This window comes from Hemitrygon akajei, chromosome 1 (genome assembly GCF_048418815.1).
Source record: "Hemitrygon akajei chromosome 1, sHemAka1.3, whole genome shotgun sequence".
Lineage (NCBI taxonomy): Eukaryota > Metazoa > Chordata > Chondrichthyes > Myliobatiformes > Dasyatidae > Hemitrygon > Hemitrygon akajei.
The window spans coordinates 88,041,293-88,058,257 of record NC_133124.1 but is presented as its reverse complement, the minus strand read 5'-3'; the positions used below and the strand labels follow the sequence as shown (position 1 = coordinate 88,058,257).

The 16,965-nt window shown below is 40.7% G+C and overlaps 1 protein-coding gene across 14 annotated transcripts in view; it reads left to right on the top strand.

Annotated features, from left to right (window-relative positions):
- The window catches only part of LOC140728571 (receptor-type tyrosine-protein phosphatase mu-like), a 994,862-nt gene that overhangs the window by 649,840 nt on the left and 328,057 nt on the right, over nt 1-16,965 (top strand). For all 14 annotated transcript variants that reach the window (XM_073047511.1, XM_073047621.1, XM_073047608.1 and 11 more), the window contains exon 10: nt 16,761-16,962. In XM_073047511.1, the coding sequence (XP_072903612.1) occupies nt 16,761-16,962 (202 nt within the window). The remainder of the gene's footprint in view (nt 1-16,760; nt 16,963-16,965) is intronic.

Genomic DNA, 16,965 nt, shown 5'->3' with positions numbered 1-16,965 from the left:
TTTCCAGTAACCAGAGATGGCCATTGCCTTGCTATGGTACACATGTTAGAACAAATCTGTAGTGCAAGGAATCGTACATCTCTGCTGACCTGGGTTGATCCTGATATCAGGCGCTGTCTGGATGGAGTTTGCATGTTCTGTTATCGACTGCTGAGTGTGCGTTTTGGATGTTCCCGTCTCCTCACACATCCCGAAGAAGTGTCAGTAAATAGGTTAATTGACTCATGTAAGTTCCCCCTGGTGTAGGTGAATGTCAGGAGAGTCAGGGGAGAGTTAATGTGGCAGACAGATAATGGGAGAATGGAGTTAATACGATGAAACTGAGACCCAGCAAGGTCTCAGTTGGTTGAATAGTCTCCATATAGGATATGTTGTAAGCGAATATACAAAATGAGGATGGAATTGTATACTAAAGTTATCAAAGGGAGTCTCCCTATGTAGCCTAATGATGGAGGAGTTCATTGATAAAACAATTGAAAGTAGTTGGGTCCAGACCTCCTGTAGTGATATCCTGGGATTGGTCTCTAGCAGCCACAGGTATGTTTTCAGCCAATGAGATATCTTATTTGATTTTAAGAACAGGTTAACAGTGGCTTCTTGATGCTAGAGACAGAAAGACAGAGAGTCAGAGAGCAAAACAGTGTGGAAACAGGTTCTTCAGCCCAAATCATCTGTGCTGACAATGGTGCTCATCCCAAGCTAGTTCCATCTGTTCGCATTTGACCCACATCTCAGTATACTCTCCTGCGCGTGTACACACACACACACACACACACACACACACGTCTTCAACCCAATGATCACAGTGCCCACCCAGTGGTCTCAGCTTTCTGCAATTTGGCCCATATCCCTCATAGTCTTGTCCCTCCTTAGTTATGAATGAATGAATGGAATTAATTTTTTTCTGTCAGTACAAACATTACAAAAAGCATCATTTACAACAATAATTTCATAGCAATGATTTCATATGTCAAAATTACAACAAAAAAACATAGATGTTCTTTAAAAGAGACCGAAAGGGTGTAGGCTGAAGCTACAGCTTATTAGACCTACCCCTCTGACTTCTACAACATATTCGGCTGTTATCTAAGTGTTTCTTAAATGATTTCACTGTACCTGCCTCAACCACTTCCTTTGACAGCTCATTCCATGTACTCAGCACTCTCTGCATGAAAAGCTTCAAAGTTCAAAGTAAATTTTATTATCAAATTACATATATGTCACCGTATACAACGCTGCCTGAGATTCGTCTTCCTGTGGGCATACTCAGCAAATCTATAGAATAGTAAATAGAGCAGGATCAAAGAAAGATCAATCAGAGTGCAGAAGGCAACAAACTGTGCAAATGCAAGTATACATAAATAGCAATAATTAGCAAGAACATGAGATAAAGAGTCCTTAAAAGTGAGACCATTGGTTGTGGGAACATTTCAATGATGGGGCAAGTGAGTGTATTCAAGATCCTGATGGTTGAGGGGTAGTTTCTGTTGTTGAACCTGGTGGTGCAAGTCCTGAGGCTGTCACTCAGGTCCTTTTTAAATCTTACCTCTCTCGCCCTAAGCCTACGCCCCCTAGTTATGGACTCCCCTGCACTGGTGAAAAGACTATTGCCATCCACCTTATCTTACATTGCTTTGACTTTCCAAACTGCATCATCTCACATTATCTATAGTTAAGTCCATTTAGCACACCTCAGTTCACTTCCCTAACTGATCAAATCACGTGTAACCTATGATAACCTTCTTCACTATCCCTAACATCAAATTTCATTTTGCCTCCAAACTTACTGATCAAGCTTTGTACATTTGCATCCAGTTCATTCATAGAAATGATGAACAACAAGGGTGTCATCAGCAAACCCTGTGGGGTAATCACACAACTAATCAAATATTGTTATTGTTACTACACTCAAACACTATCCTGATGCTTATACTAAGGCTTTAATGAGATCAAGAGCTGAATAATCCAAATATAGCACAATTTGAGTTAGTGAATAAGTACCTAAGAATAGAAGGAAAGAATGATAATTGGTTAGGTTAGATTAGATATGTCTTTTTTTGTCAGAGGACAGACTGGGGCAATTTCCCATACTGCCGGATAGATGCCAGTGTTGCACTGGAACAACTTGGGACGATTCCTTTGAATTCACTCTTCTGGAGAATTGATTCAATGTCAGGCGATTTGCGTCTTTCTGAGCATTTTGAATTGTGAGATAAAGAGATGCTATTTTGTCAGAGAAGTCCTCACTCTAAACTGGCAGTGAGAATTTCAGGGGTAATGTCAGGAAACATTTCTTTGTACAAAAGGCAATGGGGATATGGAACTGTGTATCCTGACAGTCTATGCATTCTTAGTCAATTAAACATTTCACAGTAGAGATTGACAGATTTGTTTAGAACACAGAACAGTGCAGGACAATGTATGTCTGTGCAATCGTGAGGTCAAATTAAACTAATCCTATCTGCCTGTACATGATGCCAATTCCTCCTTTCCTTCATGTTTGTGTGTCTGTGTGAATGCCTCTTAAATGTAGGTTAAGGCATTATGTGAAGTGAAATCAAATTAGATAAATAGAGTTAAGATTCTCATCATTAATGATCTAATAAAGTAGCAGAAGCCACTTGAAGACGTGAATCTTACAATGTTCCACTTACTGTAAATTAAGTGGTGACAAATTATAAATTAGTAAGGTATACGTTGGTCTTACAGAGACAGCACCATTAAATAAACCATTGAATCCGGAAAGTACTGTAACATAAGTGATACATGAAGCCCTGTTAAGACCTTCCCAGAATTATTAATTCCAACTATTTTGTAGATTTAATTTGCCTGACAGCAAATTCTGAACACATTTTCTTGTAGAGAGCTAAAAGATCTTAACAGTCAGTAAAATTACAAAGACATGAATGTGCCTACAGGAAGTAGGAGCAGAGGACTTGACCCCTCACAGTTGCTCTATCCAGTAAAGCCCTGGGATTCTCTTATCAGACCATTTGGAAATCCCATTAGTTTGGCATCTGGCTCATCAGGTGATGGTTTTGTGGTAAACCATGTATACCTGTCTGGACACGCCCCTCTGCTGACTGCTCCTGTGGCTCCTCCCACAGACCCCTGTATAAAGGCGATTGGAGGCACTGCTCCCCCCTCAGTCTCCAGGATGCTGTGCTCCGTTTTGCTGCTAATAAAAGCCTATCGTTCGCCTCCCGTCTCCGAGAGTTTTATTGATGGTGCATCAGGTTTGCAGTTCCCGTTCACCTACACTCTAGTTCTCACAGTCCCCCATCCACTCACTGGGGCCTCGATTCACACACTCCCTTTCAGTTCATCTGGTTCTGTTGCATGCTCTCTCTTGAAACATATCAGCTTCACCAAAATTTTAATGTGTAACATTGGCTTGAAGAAGAGAATAGTCCAACACCAGCAAATTCTGAGTGTACCTGATTGGGAGTCTTGCTGCATAGAAGTAGGCCCTCTGGCCCAACTGATTTATGCTGACAAGGATTCCTATATAAGCTAGTCAAATTTGCCCAAATTTGGCCTATATCCCTCCAATTCTTGCCCAAGTATCTTTTGAATGCTGTTAATGTACCTGCTTCAACCATCTCCTCTGACAATTTATTGCATATACTGACCACTTGGTAACCTTCTACTGATTAACAGGGTTTTACTGTAGTAAGATCGTTGTTGATCTGGTTGTAACTTCAGCTGTGCATTCTACTACATCTGGTGACTTTACAAATCCCTGCTTAATTGCAAATTTAAATGCACCAGTCTTAAAAATATTCAAAGACTACTTCCACCACTCTTTGTGGAAGAAATTTCCAAACTCGCACAATACTCTGAAACTTGTAATAAAAACTAGAATTTTTACATTTCAGTATAGGCACCATTTTAGTAAGGAAATTCATTGTCCTTCAACATAAAGTAATTTCTCTGAATCAGAAGAGCAACAATGAAAACCATGGAGACTCACTAACCTGGAAGTTCATTGATCTCAGAGAGATTCTTTTCTCATGATTCCCTGTATCGCTTTTAACTGTTTTCTTCTACAGATTTTCTTTGCTTGGTTTATTTCTCTTGCTCCATCTGATTGTTCGCCAATTCACTCTATTTCAGAAATTTGGAAATTGCCCAGAATTTAGGGAACAATTCTTTTTCTCCCATTGATGCTGCTCGAGCCACTGGGTTTCTCCAGCAGGTTTTTTGTTGCTCGAGATTCCAGCTGTCTTTTGTCTTTATTCTACTTCATTCTCTGTTGCCGTTCTGCTTATCTTCTAATGGCCTGATCAGAATCAGAATCAGGTTTAATTTCACTGGCATATGTTGTGAAGTTTGTTGTTAAGTGGCAGCAGAGCAATGCAATACATAATAGTAAAGACTGCGATTTACAGTAAGTATGTATATACATGTATGTGTATATACTTTTTCTTACCCCGATGGGTGGTATGTATATGTATTTTTCCATCAATGTCGGATCCTCTACCAAAGCTTGAAGGTTCAGTGCAGTATCCTTGCTGTTCCTGGCAGTGTGCTCTTCTGGACCGAGATCAGAATCAGGTTTATTATCACTGGCATGTGTCGTGAAATTTATTAACTTAGCAGCAGCAGTTCAATGCAGTACATGATAATATAGAAAGAGAAAAAACATAAATAAATAAATCAATGATTGTAAGCGTGTGTGTGAATATATATATATTAGATTAAAAATAATGTAAATACAAAAATAATACATAACAAAAAGTGAGATAGTGTTCATGGGTCCAATGTCCAATTAGAATCATATGACAGAGGGGAAGAAGCTGTTCCTGATTCAGTAAGTGTGTACCTTCAGGTATCTGTACCTCCTCCCTGACAGTAACAATGAGAAGAGGGCATATCCTGGGTGATGATAGTCCTTAATAATAGATGTTGCCTTTCTGAGCCACTGCTCCTTGAAGATGTCTTGGGTACTATGGAGACTATACCCAAGATGGAGCTAACTGATTTTACAACTTTCTGTAGCTTCTTTTGGTCCTGTGCAGTAGGCCCCCCTCCACCCTGACCAGATTCCAGACAGTGATGCAGCCTGTCAGAATGCTGTCCACAGTACATCTATAGAAGTCCTTGGGTGTTTTAGTTGACTAGCCAAATCTCTTTAAATTCCTAATGAAATATAGCTGTTCTCTTGCCTTCTCTATAGTTGCATCGGTATTTTGGAAGCAGGATAGATCCTCGGAGATCTTGACACCCAAGAACTTGAAATTGCTCACTCTCTCCATTTCTAATCCTTCTATGAGGATTGGGTTGTATTCCCTGTCCTACCTTTCATGAAGTCCACAATCAGCTCTTTCGTCTTACTGACACTGAGTGCAAGGCTGCAGCTGTGACACCAATCAACTAGTTGGTAGATCTTGCTCCTGTACGCCTTGTCATCTCGATCCGAGTTTCTACCAGCAACAGTTGTATCATCAGTAAATTTCTTGATGGTCTTTGAGCTGGATTTGTTGGAGCCACTCTCCCAGTCCAGATGTCACAGCTCCAAGTGCTCCTATCACCACCAGGATTACTCTGGCCTTAACCTTCCAGATCTTTTCCAATCTGCTCTTTCAAGCTCTGATATTTCTCCAGCTTTTCATATTCTTTCTTCCTGATGTTTCTGTCATTCAGGATTGCCACTTCAATTACTATTGCTTTCTTCTGTTCCTTGTCCAATATTTCTATGTCCGGTTTATTGGCCAGTGCCTGCTTATTGGTCTGTATTTGGAAGTCCCACAGGATCTTAGCTCTGTCATTCTCCACTACCTTCTCTGGTATTATTACAACTCCATGTATTGTTAGTAGTTTCCAGGTCTTGATGTCAGTGGCTTCCAGTTCATTCCTTGGCCAGCACACTATTGTGGCTGGGTATCTGATGACTGATAGGGTGAATGTGTTGATGGCTCTGATCTTGTTTTTTCCATTCAGCTACCTTTTTAGGACCTGCCTCATGCTTTGGAGGTACTTGGATGTTGCAGCATTCATTGTGTCTTCGTGGTTCATACAGCTTGATGTCATCCATGTACGGAAGGTTGCTCCACTCTTGAATCTGTACATATATCCACTCTTTGAGATAATTTTACTGAGGATGTTCAAGCCTTTGCAGAACAGCTGTGGGGTAGTGCATTACCTTGGTATATTCCACACCTGATGGTCAATCATGCTACTGGATTTGAGTTAACTTCTAGTGTTGTTCTCCAACAGCCCATTGAGTTCTTGATGAAGGTCCTTAGTGTCTTGTTGACATTGTAGAGGAATAGGCATTCCAGGGAGTCATTGAGTCAAATGCTTTCTGGTAGTTGATCCAGGCTGTTCTTAGGTTAGTTTGCCTGGTATTTCAGTTTTGCATGACTGCTTTATCTACCAGTAGCTGGTGCTTGGGTGTCTGGTTCCGTTACCAATCGTCTGAGCAGGGCTCAGGAATTTACGCACATGTTCCTTCAGCTTGGTGGCTATAATGCCTGATAGGAGCCTCCATGTTGTTGATAGGCAGGCTATAGATTAGTATTTTATGGTGATGCTCCTTTGTGAGGATTCTTCATCATGAATACTTCCTTGAGTTAGTCAATCAGGGTGGGAGCTTCAAGCAGCAGGTTCATTTGGTCTGCAAGCCATGTATGTAATGCTGTTAGTTTCTTCAGCCAACAGGTGTGGATCCTGTCAGGCCCTGGTGATGTCCAATTGCATGGTGATGCCATCTATTATGCCACCAGATGTCCAATAGAGAGAATTCAGAGGTGATGAGGGTGTGTGTGTGTGTGTGTGTGTGTGTGTGTGTGTGTGTGTGTGTGTGTGTGTGTGTGTGTGTGTGTGTGTGTGTGTGTGTGTGTGTGTGTGTGTGTGTGTGTGGTTAAATAAGTAGTGCATCAAAAAGTCATCAGGTAGTGTTCATGGATTCAATGTGCGTTCAGAAATCTGATGGCAGAGGGGAAGAGATCTCATTGGTTAAGTAAATGGATGGTCCCATCAATCATCACACCACAGGATGCCCCATTACCCTTTCCATGCCACTTCTAACTTACGCTCCTAAAAATTTACAGGACAAAATATTTCACAGCTGAAGGGTGACATGTCAAATCTAACTAATAGGCATTATTGCAAGATGGCCAGCTCCATTATGTGCTGGGCCTATATTTCTGATGTGTAAAGCTTCAGTCTTCTTCTTAAAATAAGATGTAAATACTTTAAATAGGGGCAATATATATGAATTATACTTAAATCCACAGATGACTTTCAACATCTGCTAACATGGGGTCATAAGTACAAAGGAGTAAGAATTAGAACTAGTTTCTATGTTTCTAAGTTTATTCTTCCTGACATGTCATGAAATTTGTTGTTTTATGGAGTAGTACAGTGCAAGAATTTAAAATTGCTACATGTTAGAATAATAAATATATACCGCAAAAGAGATATAGGCAGGTGGAGTTCATGGGTCTTGGACTGTCCAGAAATCTGATGGTAGAGGGGAAGAATACGGAGGAACCCCACTTTTAGAATCTATAAATCCACCATGTGGAGAGAACTAACAATGAAGTATGACAAACACTAGGGATTGCAAGGTAGAATTCAAGACAGTAATTGTCAAAGATACTTCACCAGACAGAGATATAGCCTTCACCTCTTTCAAAGCATCTCTCCCCACTGTGCAGAGTTAATCCTTACAGGCCTCATGGACCCTCTGAATCAGAATCAGGTTTATTATTACTGACATACTCATCAAATTTGCCGTTTTGCAGCAGCAGTACAGCACAATCCATAAACATTACTATAAATTGCAGTATGAATATATATTACAAAAGAATAAATAATGCAAAAGGATCAAAAATTAGTGAGGTCGTGTTCATGAGTTCATGGACTATTCTGGAATCTGATGATGGAGGGGAAGAAGCTGTTCCTAAAATATTGAGTGTGCATTTTTATGGTCCTACACCTCTTCCCTGATGATAATAATGAGGTGTGTATATTCCATGTGGCAAGGGCCCTTTGTAATGGAAGCCACTTCCTTGAGGCATTGCCTTTTGAAGATGTCCTCAATGATTGGAAGGCTAGTGCCCATGAAGGAGCTGGTTGAGTTTACAACCCTTTGCAGCTTTTTCTGCTCCTGGTTATTGGTGTCTTTGTACCAGTGATGCCATCAGAATTCTCTCTATTGTACATCTGTAGAAATTTGTTAAAGTCTTTGGTGACACACCAAATCCCCTCAGACTCCTAACTAAATATAGCCGCTGGAATGCCTTCTTCATAATTGCTTCAATATGTTGGGTCAAGGATAGATCTTCAGAGATGTTGCCACCTAGGAACTTGAAGCTCTGAATGGAATGGGCAGCTTTGCTGTAAATTATGGTATCATAACATAGACATGCACACACCAGAGTGTACTAAAGCTATTTACATTTATTAAATACAGTGTCCTCCGAGCTGAGAATTGCACATAAAATGCTACATCCCACAACTCTGACAGTGATTGACTCCAGATTCCAGATGTGAAGGACACAGTAACAAACCATTGTGTTGGGGCTAGTTTTGTATTTGTTACAAAGTGAGGACACATTTTATCTCTCTTTGGAATTGTCCACAGTTTTACAGGAGGCAGACAGGCTGATTGATTCAAACTCTAGTGGGATTATAGTTTATGTTGGTAGATTTGAATTGCATTTGACGTGTGTTGATATGAGTCTTGCAAATGACAATGCATTGACTGTAGGCTTAACTTGTCTCTCTAGGCTCTTTTTTGAACCTTTTTGCAGAAGGAGAAACCTTGCCTTATAACACTTACAGGTTCCAAAGGAGATAATTGGAACCTTGGAGCTCGTGTGGAAAAGGTCACAAGTCAAGTCTATGGAGGGGTCAGAACAGGACAGGACTGATTACTCTTTCAGCCCTAAAGACTAACAGAGGATCTTGTTGGAGTGTGTATAGAACCGACTAAAATTAAAATTGTATGTCTTGGGTATTACTTTGGGCTGGGGGTGGGGGAGGCTCTGTAGATATAAACTGATGTACTCAAGTCCAGGACTATTAGCAGGGAACAACTCCCCAGAGTGCCAATTCTTCTCTGCCCCTGCAAACTTATGATCTTACAGATCCATATTAAAAGTAAGAACTTTAGTCAATTGAGAAAGTTTTTATTGAAGTTTCCTTTTGTTGCCTGTGGTTGTGAAACTCTATTGTACTGTTGGAATGCTCTCACTGAAATATTGAGCATAAAAAGCTGAGGGAGAGTGTGGAGAAGAGGTAGGGCAATGGGTCTGAAGTGGGAGATTTCTACTTACATTTATACCCACAAATAATTTATTTCTTTATCCATACTGAAGTGGAAATGCTTAAATGGAACTGATAATTGATCTCTAACCCAGCCTACATGTACCTAGGTTCAACTTACAGTTTACAAGTTATAATCTTTTTAATCTATAGACCTTTGAACAAACTGTGGTGTAAAGCTAGTTCATCATCCATGATGATTAACACCATTTTGAAGTACTGGATGGGATTCCATCATATCAAATTCCTTCCTTTACTCCCATCCTCCCCTCCTCCTCAACCTCCCCCTCCTTGCAATACACCCACTTCTTGCTTATTAAACTTCGCAAAATAGACAGTTGTCTTCAATGAATGCAAAAATGGGACATAATATCAGCATCACTGCATCTGCTCCATGTTTCCCCCCCTCATACTATACGTATAAGGAAGGGGAGCATTTCCTCACACCATTGCTCCATCTCTTCCTCGTCCCAAAGCAAATCCGCTAAGATTAGAACTATAGCAAATTGTAAGTATACTTAAGGTCCACCATCCAGGAAGACAGGTGCTTCAACATTTGTGCAACATATAACTTTATCCAAATTACTTCCATGGACAGCCAATAAAAAAATACTACTTCGCTGTGTTTCTATGGCTGGCAAGTTATCAGATGGTCACCTGCTTGTTTAGTTACTGTATATCTGAGCACATTGGTCTCGTAAGTGTTGTAACACTCCATGGTGCTACACACTAAAGCCCTAATTCACTAGTTCTGTACTCAGAGGATTCAATTTAATTTTAATTTGTTGTGTTTCTGCAGGAATGCCTTTCAGGTATCTTGGATGTGTGAGTTATTGGTTCTCTCTGTATGTCTTTTGCTTGTGGGCTGGATTTTAACCAGGAGGCAAGTTCTCTGTCTGAGGGTGCTGCTGATTTTCTTTTGCAGTGAAGATGTGAATCTGGAAAAGCAGGCTCAACAAATAGCCTTACAAATTTTATTTGTAAGGTGTCCCCACTCATAAGCAGGCTAGAAAACTTGCAGGCTTCACAATCGGAGTGTTAAAGAGCTGTTAAAAGTGTTAGAGAATGCAAAGAATCATGTGACAATGTGGGGTGTTGGTATTGATACTGGTTTATTATTGTCACACTGAGAGTTTTGCTTTGCAGACATGCAGACAGATCATGCCATACATGCCGTACATTGAGGTAGTAAAAAGGAAAGAGAATGGAGAGTATACTACACTAGTTACAGAGGAAGTACAGTGCAGGTACACAAAGTGTAAGAGGCATGATGAGATTGATTGAGAGATCAACAATTCACCGTTTAGCATATGAGGGTCTGGTAATAGTAGGATAGAAGCTGTCCATGAGTTTGGTGGTACATGCTCTCAAACTTTTATATCTTCTGCCCATTGGCAGAGGGGAGAGGAGGGAATAAGTGGGTGAGTGGGACCCTTCAGTTAACTGTTTTTCCAAGTCAGCAGGGAGTGTAGATAGAGTCAAAGTATATGAGACTGGTCTGTGTGATGGACTGGCCTGCATTCTCAACTTTCAGTAATTTCTTGCAGTTTTGAGAAGAGTAGTTGTCACACTAAGCCAAGATACATTCGGATAGGATGCTTTCTATGGTGCTTCTTTAAGTCATCGGAAACATGCTAAACGTCCTTAATATTCTGAGGAAGAGAAGTATTCATCTACTGCCTTGGCTATAGTGTGCATATAAGGATAGGGGATAGACAGAGGTGTGAATCTAGATTGGGTGGAAGAGGGGCAAAGAGTACTCAGATCATGATCTGGTAATAAATAGGCTGGGAACAAATGATAGAATGGAGAGAGTTGACAAATTTTAGGGGTGGTGATAGACTTTACGGATGGTGTGTTGGATCTGAATGTCTTCCTGCTCTTCCCACCCCACAAGCCATTCTGCAAAATCACATTCCTCAAGGTGTTACCTTCAATTACATGCTTTCCCAAGGCCCGGAAAGCTTGGTTAAATGAAGGGGAACAGCTATATTTTAATATTTAAAGACTTGCCTGCGCGGTGCCTGCCCCTCATCTACTTTCATTGAAAGTGACAATGGATAGAAAAAGAACTGTTCAGATTCTCTACAGTTTGCTTCACAATATTCCACCTCACTGCATCTACTATTTTTTTGAAAATTAGTTCTGTATTCAGTCCTAAGTACTTAGACTGCTGCAAGTTGTCTTGTCTTGTTGATGAATGAAACAGTAACAACTGAAGAAGCCTCCATTAGTTGAATCTGTGAAACAGACACCCCATGTTGCAACACATTTATACCAATTTTATTTGTGGACTGCACCTTTTTGCTCTGTTTCTTCATGTGTGAACATTGCATTTGCTTTTTGCCTTGTTATTTTGTATTCTTGCAGTAATTTTAAATTTAGAAAAATAAAACAGCAGTTTTTTAAAAAAAAATGTATGAATGTAAGCAGTCTTTGGTTGCTGAAGCTTAACAATGCAAGAGAATTGTTCAGTTCCTGGTGTTCGATTCTGTGAAGCCAATGAAACCAGATGAACAGAGGCAAATGGCTGAGCGTCACTCACACATCAAGTACTAGCAACCAAAGATGAATTCAGTGTGTCAAGTAGATTTGTTTTAACTGAATAGATAGGACTGAATTTTGGAATCAGAATACAGTGATGATGTTTTGCATTGAGTCTGAAGTCAGATGGTGAGTTTATTGTTACGTGAACAAGAACAGTGTGGTAGAGATACAATATAAGACTTGCAGCATCATCACAGGCACGAAGATTCAGACAAAACACAGACAATCAATTGTACATAAATTGTACAAGACTGTGAAGCAAAAAGCTGCATAACAAGACACGAGAAAGGATAAGTAGAAATAAGTCTATAGTCATGCAAGAGGTGGTCAATAATGTCCTGCTGCTGAGGTAGGACTAGAACTGTGCAGGTTTGTTCAGTAACCTGATGGTTGTAGGAAAGTAGCTATTCCTGGACCAGATGGTACTGTTACAAACTAACAGTATCATCTGAGCTAATGAGGACTAGAAGGATACCGAACTTTAGAGGACTCTACTCAGCATCTTGTTAGCAAATGTACAGCTGCTGGAGGACAAGATTGAGGACCTAAGAGCAAGAATGCTGTATCAGAGGGAAATAAGGAATTGCTGCATTCAGTGTTTCATGGAAACATGGCTCACTCCAGACACATTGGTAAGACACAAAGGCCTCTCAAAATGTGGGTTGTCTGAACTTCTGATTCTGAGAAGGCAAAAGATAAGAGTGGGGCGAGTGGGGTGGGGGGTCTGTGTATCATGATCAATTCTTTGTGGTGCTCAGATGTGGTAGTTTTGTAATACTCTTGTTCCTCTGACGTGGAACATCAAATGATTCAGTGCCATCTGCTCTGCTTACCAAGAATGTTCTCCTCCATGATCCTGACTTCAGTTTAGATGCTGCCAAAAGCTGATGTTAAACAAGCACTCAAGATATTGAATGCTGCCATCACCAAACAAGAAACAGCCCATCCCGACGCATTTCAAATCATTGTCGGGGACGAAGCTTGTTTGAAAAATTGCTGCCCAATTATCATCAGCTTATAACCTTCTTCACCAGCGGCCCCAACACTCTCGACCACTGCTCTACCATGATAAGGAATCCCTGCCATTCCATGCCCAGACCGTGTTTCAGCTAATCTAATCACTTTGTTGTCCTTCTCATACCTGCATACAGGCAGACGCTAATGAGCAAGGCTCGAGATGAAGACAACAAAGAGGGGGTCATGGGAGGCAGAAGAATGGCTAGGGGATCGCCTCACGTCAGTGGACTGGGCTGTGTTCCAGGACTCATCAGAGGATCTGAATGAATACATCACAATTCTTATGGACTTCATAAAAGCAATAGACGAGTGTGTCCCCACAACAACATTCGGGGTCTTCCCCAACCGGAAGCCAAAGATTAACCATGAGTTTTTCAATCTGCTGAGGGCCAGATCAGTGGCATTCAGGAGACCAGCTAAGATACAAGAGGTCCAAATATGATCTCCGGAAAGTTCCACATGCGAAATGGCAACTCTGGACCAAACTTGAATCACCGAAGGATGCTCAATAGCTGTAGCAGGGCTTGCAAGCTATTACGTCTTACAAAGTAAAACCAAGCAACACAGATGACAGCAAGACTTCGCTCTCAGATGGGCTTAATGCCTTCTATGCTCGCTTTGACTGTCAAAACATGGAGCAAACTTCATGAGCTCCCATAGCCCCCAATAACCCTGTGATTTCAGTCTCTGTGGCCAACATGAGAGTATCCTTCAGGAGGGTGAAACCTCAGAAAGCATCTGGCCCCAATGGGGTACCTGGCCAAATACTTAAGACCAATGCTAATCAACTGGCTGGAGTACTCACCGGTATCAATGACCTCTCTCTTCAGCAGACTGAGGAACCACCTGCCTCAATGAATATTGTCCATTAGCACTTACATCCACTGTGTTGAAGTGTTTTGAGAGGTTAGTGATGAAACATATCAACTCTAGCCTGAGAAGCAACTTGGATCCACTTCATTTTGCCTACTGGCACAACAGGTCCCACAGTAGATGCCATTTCATTAGCTCTTCACTCAACCCTGGAATACCTGGACAGCAAAGATGCATACATCAGGATGTTTTTTATCAACTACAGCTCAACATTCAATGCTATCATCCCTCAAAACGAATCAATATGCTTTAAGGGCTTGGACTCAGTACCTCAACTGGATCCTCAATTTCCTCACTTGTAGACCCCAGTCAGTTTGGATTGGTAACAACCTCTCCCCCAACAATCTCCCTCAGCACGGGTGCACCACAAGGCTGTGTGCTTAGCCCCCTGCTCTACTCACTTTATACTTATGACTATGTGGCTAACCATAGTTCCAATCCGTTATTTAAGATTACTGACAACATCACTGTCATAGGCCAAATCACAGGTGGTCTCGAATCAGCATATAGAAGAGAGGTTGAAAATCTGGCTAACTGGTGTCACACCTATAAACTCTCACTCAATGACTGCAAGACCAAGGAGATGATTATTGGCTTCGGAAGGAGAAAACCAGAGGTCTATGGGCCAGTTCTCAACGGGGAATCAGAGGTGGAGAGGGTCAGTATTTTTAAATTCCTATGTGTTATCATTTCAGAAAATCTATTCTGGGCCCAGTACATAAGTGCAATTATGAAGAAAGTACAGCAGCACCTCTACTTCCTCCAAAGTTTACGAAGATTCAGTATGACATCTAAAACTTTGCCAAACTTCTATAGATGTGTGATGCCGAGTATATTAACTGGTTGCATGACGGCCTGGTATGGAAACAACAATGCACTTGAACAGGAAATCCAACAAAAAGTAGTGGATATGACCTAGTCTATCACAAGTAAAATCCTCCCCACCATTGAGCACATCTACAAGGAATTCTGTCACAGGAAAGCAGCATCCATCATCAGGGACCCCCACCACCCAGGCCACACTTTCTTCTCTCTGCTACCATCACTAAAAGGTGCAGCAGACTCAGGAACCACAGTACCAGGTTCAGGAACAGTTATTAGCCCTCAAACCTCAGGCTCTTGAATCAGTGATGATAACGTCACTCAACTTGACTCACCCCATTACTGAACTGTTCCCACAACCTATGGACTCTTTTTCAAGGATTCTTCATCATATTTATTGTTTATTTATTATTGTTATTTTGTATTTGCACAGTTTGTTGTCTTTTTGCAATTGGTAGTTCGTCTGTCCTGTTGGATGTGGTCTTTCATTGACTCTATTGTGTTTCTTGAATTTACTGTGCATCCCTGCAAGAAAACAAATCTCAGGTTTGTATAAAGTGACATACATTACTTTGAAAATCAAGTTACTTTGAACTTTGAATTTTGATCTGTAATTTACAGCTGGGGAAGTGCATTTGGTTTCTGGAATAAATAGGGCAAGAAAGCAACTGATATTCATGTTTCTGACCTCTACACACTGACGTTTCTGTGCATGAATGCCTCTGCTGGGGAGGCATAATGTCGCTACTATTTGTGGTGCCACACTGAACAAAATAGCCTACTGCTGTTCACTGGAGAAAGCTGATATATGGAAACATAAGCACTGTTCAAAGAGAAGCTTGTAGCCATGAAATAAGGGCATTTGCAGAAAATTACATAGTTACTTTTGGGAGGGACATGTAAACAGATAAATGTACACTTACGATATACGCACACTTCCTTAATTGCACTGAATAACTATATGATGTCAGGCAGCCTTGCATATTACCCCTCATGAAATTATGGCCTACCAGAATTCAAATAGGAAATGGAACATTCATCTCCATCCATTTTTGGATGTTCACGAGAATGATTCTGGGAATAAAAGAGTTAACACGTGTGGATCGTTTGATGACTGGGCCTGTGCTCGATGGAGTTAAGAAGAATGAGGGGAATCTCATTGAAATATATCAAAAATTGGAAGGCTTAGATAGAGTCGATGAAGGGAGGATGTTTCCTACAATGGGGGAGTGCACAGAGGCATCCATTTTAAACAGCGAATTTCTTTTGCCGGAAGGTAGTGAACCTGTGGAATTCATTGCTACAGATGGTTGATAGAGTTTTGATAAGCCAGAATATCAAAGGTTACAGGAAGAAGGAAAGGGAATGGGTTTGAGAGGAATAATAAATCAGCCATGATGGAATGGAGGAGCAGACTCAATGGACCAAGTGGCCAAATTCTGCTCCTACGTCTTATTTTCATTTTCAATTAACTTAAATTCATCTTCATGATGTGAAGGACATAGATAATCTGCTGACTGGCAAAACACTTTGCTCTAATGCTGAATGAACAAACCTTTTCTTCAGATTCATTTACAGATGTGGAACCAAACTGGCTAGTTTACACAGCTATTCGGAAAACTAAGTAGGAGGGAAAGACTGAACCTGACAATACTTTTTGAAATGTGATTAAATAGACTTCTGTATTGAAAGTTGCTTTAAGATTGACTGACTTTGGAGAGAGATTGCTGCTGTGGTCTGTATTAACCACCATTTTTATTGTTGATATCAGTTTTCCTCAGTAGGCGGTAGATCAAAGAAGATCAAATTCTGATGGTTTGTTCATTACCTGGAAATGCATAGATGTTAAATCACTAATTTAACCATCCTGATCTATGAAATGACTGCTGCTGGACATCAATCTGCATATATTCTATGAGTTGACTAAGAATAAAAAATATACTAATTGTGCATTTGGAATTTGACACTACTGTATCCCATGACGACAAGGTTTTAAAGAGGAACCTTGACTATTTTGTTTAATGGAAAATAGTTCTGCATATGTATTAGTAATAATTTGTTAAGATTATTGATTTGCTGTACATTCTGCACATTTGATTCTAGATTTTTCAGAAATGTAATGTCATAATCCTGACAGATGCCAAAAGGTCTTACTGGATAATGATACAATCACTTCTCAACTCCACAGCTATTTTAACACTGCTTTCTTATAACTCCCCAAACAGGTCTCCTACAATGCCATCAGCTCATTTGAGCCTGAGATTGACTTATCAAACCAAAGCGGTCGAGTGTTCAAGTTAGGAAATGAGACCCATCACTTGTTTGTTGGCTTGCACCCAGGAACAACCTATTCATTTACCCTTCGTGCCAGCACTGTCAAAGGCTATGGGCTCCCCATCACAAAGTCCTTCACTACAAAGATATCAGGTA